General features: G+C 33.8%; 1 protein-coding gene and 1 non-coding gene across 2 annotated transcripts; one reads left to right on the forward strand and one right to left on the reverse strand.

The window, feature by feature from the left end:
• Window positions 1-7,465: 7,465 nt before the first annotated feature.
• On the reverse strand, window positions 7,466-7,572 carry LOC112101401. The gene has a single exon (XR_002907527.1). It is a non-coding gene; the product is annotated as a small nucleolar RNA R71 (small nucleolar RNA).
• A 1,211-nt stretch (window positions 7,573-8,783) lies between these two features.
• Window positions 8,784-9,242, forward strand: LOC112100888. The gene has a single exon (XM_024190755.1). The coding sequence runs from the start codon at window positions 8,784-8,786 to the stop codon at window positions 9,240-9,242; it is 459 nt and encodes a 152-aa protein (XP_024046523.1).
• The last annotated feature ends 1,708 nt before the right edge of the window (window positions 9,243-10,950 follow it).

Consider the following 10,950-nt stretch of genomic DNA (forward strand, 5'->3'; position numbering starts at 1 on the left):
AGAGGTGGGAGTGGATTCCCACTCCCACCTCCCCCAATGGGAGTCCCACTCCCACTCCCCACTCCAAAAATGAGTGGGGCCAACGAAGTGGGATTCCCAATCCGTGGCCATTTTAAGCACAGTAAACGCTGGAGTGGGAGGAATCCACACTCCTCACTCCCCACTCCAGCAAATAAACACAACCTTAATAAATTCTTTGACCTTTCTAGATTCTTTTGACATTATATGATTTTGACATCCCATGGAATGGAAGGAAAGAAGAATAATATGAAAAAACAAATGTTGCAAATGGGATATGGTGGCACTGAAGGCTGTCATTTGCTCAGATAACCAAAACCAATTAATCCCCATCTTCTTCTATTTTTATAGAGAAAACAGCCAAAATCCCCCTGATTTTTAACATAATCCTACCATTTTAAAGACTACCATAACTTCCACATTGTTAAAACATTCATGGTTAGACTCACTTTTTGAAGATGATAATATTCTGCTAGCTTCCATGATGAACCTGCTCTTTGTTGCTAAAAAGGTGGGTTTCTTTTAGTCTCTCTCTCTTTTAAGATTATTTGTTATATTATGTTTAGAAGCTAACTAAGGTAGTATCTTTTTTATCTGAAATTTGAATAAATTTGAATTTTGCTGAAGTTTGAATAAGCGTGAATATAAATATCTAAATAATATGTTTATTTTTTTTAAACGTTTAAATATAAATGTTAAGTTGTTTGTTTTATGAAAATAAATGTTTTAAATTTGGTATTTTGACATTTATGTTCTCTGTAGGTGGTATATATAATAATTTTTACATTTTTGTCTGTTTGTAAGAAATGAAATGAAGAAAATCAAGAAATTTAGATTTATTTATGTTTCCTTTCAAAAGAATAGATTTTATATTTTGTAATAATTTTTATGTATTCGTCATCAATAATAACAATTCTTGTATTTTCATAATGATTTTAATTATTATTGTAATTCTATAAGAATTTGTTTGATTTATTGTAATCCATATTGTGAAATTACTTTCATTTCTTTCATATTCGGTAATGAAAATATTTGTCTCCAAATGCAACAACTTGCGACTAAACCAATTTTGTTGTAAATTACGATATTAAGCAACAAACATTTTTTTATTGCATGATGATAGCCAATTCAATTCCCTTGTCATTTTCAAACTTATTGGCAACGTTTTTTTTTAAACAATCTGAGACAAAATAAATAGTTGTAATATGCGTCATTTAGCAAATGAATTTTTGAACATTTTCAAGCTTCTTTTGCAATGGTTTTTAAACTAAATAAATCATTGTTATACGACCTATTTGGCAATGAAATTTTTGCTAGATAATTTCGTTGCAAAATATTTTCTAAGATGGACATTTAGCCCCTGAGTTTCAAAAAAAAAATTTATTTTGTGGAAAAATGCATTTTGCAATGATATTCTTTATTCTATGACGAAATGAGTTTGTCATAGAATATAATTTTTCTTTCAGTAAATACAAATGATTGAGATATACATAATGTTGAATAAAATTTATTTACGAAACATGTATATAATTTTTTTTATTGTGTATATATAATGATTGATAGGTAAAACAAATATTTTATATTAGTAAATTTTTTATTTTGTCATCTCAATATGATTGGCAATAATAATAATCTCTTTTTTATTTACTAATTAATAAGGATAATTTTTATTCTTGTACTATGCATAAAGATATTATGGAATTATATTAAGTATAAAACTGATTTTAGAATTAGATTTTGAAAAGTAACTCCTTCCTTACTTTTTAAAATTTATTGTAAGATATGATGATTGTTTTTAAAAAATTATCAAATATCAAAATTTTTAAAAAATTATCAAATATCAAAATTTTTAAAAAATTATCAAATATCAAAATTAACTTTCAAAATTACTTTCAAATATCTTAAAAGCAATTCCAAATGGACCGTCAGCCACATTTTGTAGCCTTAATGTTTGGCATTTGGTTGCCATTTAAGAGCCAATGAAGGATTTTGACAAAATTCGTAGTAAATCTTGGCGAAGGTTGAGTTTGAAGTTAATTTGCTGTGTTGAGCTTTGGTTTCTGAAGGGGACATTTTTTACGTCTCCATTCCTTGATCAGTTTCGATCCAAGCGTCATGTATGTTGACAATGGTATTTGTTGATGTTTGGATGGTATAGTTTGTTGTGTTGATGTTAGAGTTAGACTATTTTGTCCCCCTTCTCTTAGATGTTTATTTATTTTTATTTTTTTAATGCATTTATAATCTTCCAATAATTTTTTTTTATGATCTGTAAATATATTGTCCCTCAAAATTGACAAAAAATTAAAATAAGAAGAGTTGAGATCTTGTGATTATGTAATTATTTTTATCAATAGAAATTTGTGTTTTCCATTGTATAATGGATATGGTACCGCTAGGGAAAATATCCCACATTAACTGAGTATTGAACTTGGGTTAAGTTTAAGTATATAAAACCTTGTCACTCTTAACTCTTGAGTTGGCTTTTGGATTAAGTTAGGATTGTAGACTTCTATATGATATCGGAGTCAAACTCATATACTACCTTATTATGTGATGGGAGTATTAGGGAAAATATCCTATATCAACTCAGTATTGAACTTGGATTAAGTATAAAAGACTTAAGGAACCCTTAACTCCTAATCTAGCTTTTGGGTTGAGTTAGGCTCGTTGGTCTGTAGACTTTTGGAATGCGTTTAGCCTTAGACTTCTATAGTAAGTGCTTCAACATAAATTAGAAATTAAAGGATTTTTGTTTTCGCCATTACGAATGATAATGCCAATATCTTTTTAGCATATTTGCATCCTTGACTATAAAAAATAACATATTTAATTCTTAGGAGAAAGGTACTTACGGGGTATTTACTAACTAGCAATCTGTAGGAGAATTAAGGAACGAGAATAAATAATGAGTTTACTTGCTTAAATGAGAGGGAGAACTAAAATTAAAGCGGCAAGCTCCATCTAAAATTAGGAATAATTATGAGAGTTCTCATTCCTTGGACTGACCATACTACCTTCCTTAATGTTTAAAATTCTCATTTCGTCATTCTTTATGTATTTGAAAAAAAATATCAATGTTCCTGCCATTCGTCATTGTCACAACTACTTACTGTTGTCATTGCACTTTTGCTACTATTGCTACTGCTACTACTACTACTTGCTGCTGTTGTTGCCGTTGTCGATCGCTGATGATGATGATGATTATTATTATTATTATAATTATGGACATTTTTATTATTGTTAAAAATAAAATTTTCTAATAATAAGTTTTTGAATTATAATAATCACAATTATTTTAGCAAATAATAACAATGATATTAATTAAGGGTATTTTAGTAACTTATAATAATCCATTCTGATTTTAAGATAAAGTAAACACATCAATGATAATGTAGTTTATTCTAATTTTGGTTGCTATAGATCAAGATAACATATTATTGTTATTTTGATGAGAAGAATTAGGATGTGATTATTTGCGCTATAGAAGCTACTATGAATACTCTTATTTTAATAAAATAATTTATTGCAAAAACACCCATAATGTGAATTACTATTTAGGACTACTTATTATGAGCTAATATAGGAAAATTCTATGATACCATAATTAAAATCACGACATCAATGCCATAATTATTGTTTATCGTTAGATTAAATCAACGACACATGATAATTATAATATAATAATTATTATATCACGCGGATTGAATGATTCCTAATCCAAGGAGGTGTTATCTCTTCTTTTTCTTCCGTGGTTTCTCAGCCACTTATTGTATAGTTCTTTCATCTCGAGTTCATGCTCGTCATCTTTCCAAAGAACACTATTTCTTATTTCTTCCTTGTTAAAAAGATCTGGTGTAGTCACAATATTTGGTGAGAGAGGGCTGTGAGTGTTGTACAAGGGCTGCATGTTGTAGACTTCCCCCAATGCTTGTCTTGCATGTAGGTATCCATTCCACATTGCATGATGGTCATCTCTAGTGTGATCATGATCTACAACTCGAACTAAAGGTGGTTTGTCTTGTCCCCAAATATCTTTTAATTTTACTATGACTATAGTAATTTGAGATATTTGATACCTATTGATTAGCTTCAATGTGAGGGGATCTTCATAGATTGGAGCAAAAAGTCTATCGAACCACCTTCCATAGTTGTACCTTCGGCTTTTGTGGATGACATGAGGTTGGAATAACATAGCCATAGGATACATGTTGAGGAGTAACAAGAATGAATAATATGCTCATGGCATAGCATCACAAATCACATAATGTCCCCAATTTGTGTATTCATTAATAACATGATGGAAGAATAGAGTAGGTTGAAAGACAAACTCATGGATTTGGTCTATGTTTGGTTATGGATTGAAAAGTTGAAAGTATAAGAACTTTTCTCCAACTTTCTTTGCTGTATAAAGATGAATGCTGTCGATCAGTGCCCAAACTCTCCATTTTGTATTGCTAGAGCTTGTCGGGTAGGTCAAATGGCTTGTGACTTTGTCAAAGATTAACTCTTTGAGTTCGGCAGGGAGATTTTCAATTATTTCAGAAGGGCTGTAAGAAAATTATTTTTCAAATCATGCTGGTGGCAACCTTCTGCTGGATTCTGGTGGATGTGACTTTACTGAAGCTGGTAATTGATACCACTTCAAAGGTTTCTTTAAAGACTAGGTGCACCATGTTTGAGAGATTGCCATGGCTGGTCTTGAGAGGAAATCTGCAACTGTGTTGGATTCTCCTTTGATGTGTTTTACCTCAAACTTGAATCTCGAGAGAAACTCAGACCATCGTGTTAGTTGAGGATCCAAAATTTCTCCTTCTTTTCTTCTGAGTAATCCTTGGAGATATTTGTAATATGTTTTAATCACAAAAGGAGTAAGTGAGAGAAAGAATTAGAACTTCTTGATTTCTTTGATTACTGCTAGCACTTCTTTCTTTGAGGATGGGTAGTGATGCTAAGCTTCACTGAACTGTCCTGATTTATAGCCACAGACTCTCCTGTTTCCATTGGATTCTTCAATCAATATTGCACTCCAATAATGATCACTACAGTGCTGTGCACAAATCCTTCGTGATGGAATGTGAATGGTGCAATGAGGCTAAGGAAGTCTGTTCTAAGCAGTAAATCTTGTACCAAAGAGTCATAAGCAAAGAAACTATGCCTTTTACTAAATGGTAAAGTTCAATAGTTTTAGTGTACTTATGACTATAGAATTGATCACCACTTGCTGTTGTAAAATTGACTTATGTTGGTTGATAACTCTATGAAATGAGAGTTATTACATCAATTCTAAACTTAAATCAAGATCACTTAGAGAGCAAATAAGATGTTTTTATTACATTTTGGTTATATTTTGCATAAACATTCATTTTAGTTAAGTCTTAATAAGTTTTGCTCGAATCAAAGTAATTTGTGCTCAAAACAGTTGCATAATTATAGGTTTTCAGAAAGTCTTAATTCATGAAGGGATGCTGAGACATTAGATTAGCAAGAGGAGGAAATAAGATGGCCGCAAAAAAAGTAAAGCACAATCGGGAACAGTGCAGTGTTGTAGCTGTTGTTAGAGCAACTAGTGCTGTAGCAATTTGGGAGCAATGAGGGAGAAAACTTAGACGCGGGCCAGTTGCAGAATCGCGATTTGCATGTTTCCTAATTTAACTCATGAACACCCACATACTTTTATTTACCCCAGTTTGCAGCATAAAAGGGGGGGCGCGCACCACATAGAAAGGCGGCAAGGAAATTATCGTGAAATCATTAGAGAAGAAAGGAGAAGAAGATCAGAATTGAAGAGTGCAATTTTGGCAACATTGAGGAATTGTGCAGAGTTATTTGGATTTGCTTTTTACCATTCTCAACTTATACTTCTCTTCTTTATTTGATTGTTCTGATGTATCCCATGAATAATATATTTATGTTTATTTTTGTCATTCAGAATATGAACTAGATTTGCTTGTAGTTGAGTGACAAACAATCCAATGGGTTTTTTGACTATTCTTATGTGTTGTTATGTCGTTGCTGTAGCATTTTACTCTAGTAGTTATTATTAATATAACTGTTATTTCGGTTGACCACCCATTTAATAGTTCAAGTTAAGATAGAGCCGTAAAAGGGAATATCTCAGTGGATATTATTAGAGTATTACTCGATCTTAATTTAAGTTTCTTGGATTAAGTTATCTTGAATCCTATAAGAGCTATACTTGAAGTTAAGATTTGTGACACACTAGACATATGTGATCACCTTGTAGGGTGGAGAGACTAAAGGATCATAAAGCCATATTATAATTAGATTAGCAACTGGTCATTGTTAATAGATTTAAGGGTATGAGAGTTCTAATATGCGACAGCTGAGGATGCATATTAATTCTACCCAGTGCTGCAGCACTTGCCGTAACAACTGGTGTTAACTTGATAAAAAACAGTCAGCCCATAAGGAGAGTTTGATCATTCAGCTACCATAGTCTTAATTGAATCTTAGACACATTTAATTTAATTTATTGCATTACGACATTGTTTTACTTTATTCTCTCACAATCATCAATTACGATAGAACCCACTTTATATTTGTTAACTTCGGACTTAAGTAGTTTGCATTATTGTGATTGCTATAACATTTCAAGTAACATCAATCCCTGTGGAGACAATCTTGAATATTCATCACTTTGTTACTTGTTGTGTATACTTGCACATTGGCATCTGTAGCATTTGATTATAAAATTAACCAACAAGTTTTTGGTGTCATTACCGGGGATTGATTGTTTATTTTTGAAGTGTGAAGTAAATCTTGATAGCGCCAATTTGATTTGATTTATTTTATTTATTGACAGATTAGTACTTGCATGCACAAAGACGAGTCTGTGGTATTCTAATTCGATCCTGAGATTGAAAGGACTGTTAGGAGACTGCGAAGAGAACAAAGGAATTCAAAAACTGTTTCAGGCATGAATAATTTGCAGGATGCAGGAAATTTGGACCCTCAGGGGCCCTTACAACTAGTGAACATTCAAGAAGAGAAGAATGTACATGCTAACGAGAGATAGCCAGGCAATAACAACATTATTTACATGGCTGATGACAGAGATAGAGCTATTAGAGATTATAATGTGTTAACTCCTCAAGTTGTACACCCTGGGATTATCAGACCTAAAGTAGAAGCTGCAAACTTTGAGTTGAAGCCAGTGATATTTCAAATGTTGCAAACAATTGGTCAATTCAATGGATTGCCAAATGAAGATCCTCATCTCCATCATAAACTGTTCTTGGAAGTGAGTGATACTTTCAAGATTGCTGGAGCAACACAAGATGCCTTAAGACTGAGGCTTTTTCCTTATTCCTTAAGAGATCGAGCAAGAGCATGGTTAAATTCGTTACCATTTGATTCCATTACTACATGGAATGAGTTGGCTGATAAATTCCTAATGAAATATTTTCCACTGACAAAAAATGTAAAATTGCGGAATGAGATTACTTATTTCCATCAACTTAAAGATAAGAGTTTGTATGAGGCTTGGGAAATATTCAAAGAACTGCTCAGAAGGTGTCTTCATCATAGCGTATGAGGCTTGGGAAATATTCAAAGAAATGCTCAGAAGGTGTCTTCATCATGGCATTCTTTGTTGCATTTAATTGGAAACTTTATACAATAGGTTGAATCCGAGTACAAGATTAATGGTGGATGCTTCAGCAAATGGAGCCCTGTTAACCAAATTGTACACTGAAGCTTATGAAATTCTGGAGATAATTGCAAATAATAATTATCAATGGCCATCAGCCAGGCAACCAGTAGCAAGAGGAACAACAAGGGTACATAACATAGATGCATTTACAGCATTATCAGCACAAGTAACCTTATTGACTAACATGGTAAAGGCCATGACATCTGCTCTAGGAGTGGTAAAGCAAGTTACTGAACTTTCTTGTTTATACTGTGGTAAAGAACATGACTTTGATAATTGTCCTGGAAATCCAGCTTTAGTAAACTATGTGGGTAATTTCAATCGACAGCTTCAGAACAGCCCATATTCAAATATTTACAACCCTGGCTAGAAACAACACCCAAATTTTTCATGGAGCAGTCAGAATCGAAATACTCCAGCATTAAATGGACAAAATAGGAACACTCAACCACTTGGTTTTCATCAGCAGAGTCAAGGGTAAAAACATATCAGTTAGGATCCAATCACTTCACTGGAAGCACTGATTAAGGAATACATTGCAAAGAATGAAGCAATTGTACAGAGTCAAGCTGTATCCTTGAGGAACCTGGAAAATCAAATGGGACAACTTGCCACAATAATGAGTAGCATGATTCAATGAAGCTTACCTAGCAACACAGAAGACCCTAAAAGAGATGGCAAAGAACACTGCAAAGTAATTAATTTGAGATCTGGAAAGAATATTGATGTCCCAGTTGATGTGACTAAAAAAGGGATGGAATTTATTTCCTCACAAAAACCACCTCAAGATGGAAGCATGTTACAGCAACCCAACCATCAAGACACTAGTTACAAGGGCCAAGCTACAGCAACTTCAAAGGGACCTCAACCAGAACATACTGAAAAAGAAGTTGCAACACCAGTAGCAACGACCTACACCAAACCAAACAAGCAGAGTTTGGTACCTTCAGAAGCTACCTAACAGTTTAGACATCCGCCACTTTTCCCACAGAGATTCCAGAAGCAAAAACAAGACAAGCAGTTCAGCCAATTCCTGGAAGTGCTGAAGCAATTACACATCAACATACCTTTTGTGGAAGCTTTAGAACAAATGCCTAATTATGTGAAATTTCTAAAAGATATCTTAGCACGAAAGAGAAGGCTGGGAGAATTTGAAACTGTTGCTTTAACACAGGAGAGCAGTCATATGCTCCAAAGTAAGATTCCTACAAAAGTGAAGGATCCAGAAAATTTTACAATACCCTATTCTATAGGAACTAGGTACACTGGCAGAGCACTTTGTGACTTGGGAGTCAGTATTAATCTGATGCCATTGTCTGTATTTAAACAGATGGGAGTAGGAGAATCCAGACCAACAACAGTTATGCTGCAATTAGCTGACATATCTTATGCATATCCTGAAGGAAAAATTGAGGATGTACTGGTGAAGATGGACAAATTCATCTTCCCAGTAAACTTCATTGTACTGGACTTTGAAGCTGATAAAGAGGTACTCATTATACTTGGAAGACCTTTCCTATCAACTGGAAAGACTCTGATAGATGTGTAGAAATGAGAGCTCACCATGAGAGCGAATGATCAACAAGTCATATTTAATGTACTAGAGGCTATGAAGAAACTTGATGAAGTAGAAGATTGTAATTTCCTAAGTGTTGTGGATTTTGTTGTAGCAGACAGAATGGACAGATGCTGCAGTAATGAGATCAACAGAGGCACCACCTTTGAAGATTTAGAAGAGGAAGATGTTGCAGCAAACCAGATAGATTGGATGGAAGAAAAGCAATATGATAGGCATAACAGGTTTATTGAGCATCTGAATCTTTCAGACAGGGAAGTAAAAATCACTTTATCATCTATTGAATCACCTCCTAGTCTTGAATTAAAATTGTTACCTTCACATTTGAAATATGTTTATCTTGGTCAAAAGAACACACTCCATGTAATCATTTCCTCTACCTTGAATGTAGGTCAAGAACAAAGTTTAGTAGATTTGCTTGGAAGATATAGAAGAGCAATTAGATGGACCATGGCAGACATCAAGGGGATAAGCCCATCAATATGCTTGCATAAAATCCTGTTAGAAGATTGCTACAGCAATTCGGTGGAGCATTAAAGAAGGTTGAACCCTATTATGAAAGAAGTGGTGAAAAAGAAAATCATCAAATGGTTGGATGCTGGAATCATATATCCAATATCAGACAGTTTATGGGTGAGCCCAGTTCAATGTGTTCCAAAGAAGGGAGGGATAACAATGATAGCTAATGAGAGGGATGAACTTATTTCTATAAGGACAGTGACTGGATGGAGGGTATGTATGAATTACAGGAAGCTCAACAAAGCCATAAGGAAAGATCACTTCCCACTCTTATTTATAGATCAAATGTTGGACAGACTTGCTGGAAAACAGTACTATTGCTTCTTAGATGGGTATTCAGGCTACAACCAGATTGCTATAGCTCCAGAAGATTAGGAGAAGACTATATTTACTTATCCTTATAGAACATTTGCCTTCAGAAGAATGCCTTTTGGTTTGTGCAATGCTCCAGGAACTTTTCAGAGATGCATGATGTCTATTTTTTCTGATATGGTAGAGCAGACTTTAGAAGTTTTCATGGATGACTTCTCAGTTTTTGGAGAGACATACAATGATTGTTTACACAACTTGGAAGAAGTTCTTAAAAGATGTGAGATGACTAACTTAGTACTCAATTGGGAAAAGTGCCATTTCATGGTGCAAGAAGGAATAATGTTGGGTCATAAGGTGTCCAAGAATGACATTGAGGTAGACAAAACTAAGATAAAGGTAATAGATAAACTGCCACCTCTCACTTCAATAAAGGATATTAGGAGTTTTTTAGGTCATGTTGGATTTTACAGAAGATTCATTAAGGATTTTTCCAAGGTACCAAAACCATTATGCTCATTCCTGGAACATGACAAGCCTTTTCACTTTTACAAAGATTGTCTCCAAGCATTTGGAGAATTAAAGAAAGCTCTGATCACTGCACTAATGGTTATATCTCCAGACTGAACTCTACCATTTGAACTGATGTGTGATGCTAATGACCATTCTGTGGGAGCAGTATTAGGGCAAAGAAATGATAAGGTTTTTCACTCCATATACTATGCAAGCAAAACTCTTACTCAAACTCAAATCAATTACACAACTACAGAGAAGGAGTTGCTAGCAGTAGTATTTGCTTTTGATAAATTCAGAGCTTACTTGGTGGGTACTAAAGTGACTGTATACATAGACC

The sequence above is a fragment of the Citrus clementina genome, unplaced genomic scaffold, assembly GCF_000493195.1.
Source record: "Citrus clementina cultivar Clemenules unplaced genomic scaffold, Citrus_clementina_v1.0 scaffold_2, whole genome shotgun sequence".
Taxonomy (NCBI): domain Eukaryota; kingdom Viridiplantae; phylum Streptophyta; class Magnoliopsida; order Sapindales; family Rutaceae; genus Citrus; species Citrus x clementina.

What these genes read in the sequence shown, in the direction of transcription:
- LOC112100888 (XM_024190755.1), top strand. Translation starts at nt 8,784, where the DNA reads ATGCCTAATTATGTGAAATTTCTAAAAGATATCTTAGCACGAAAGAGA.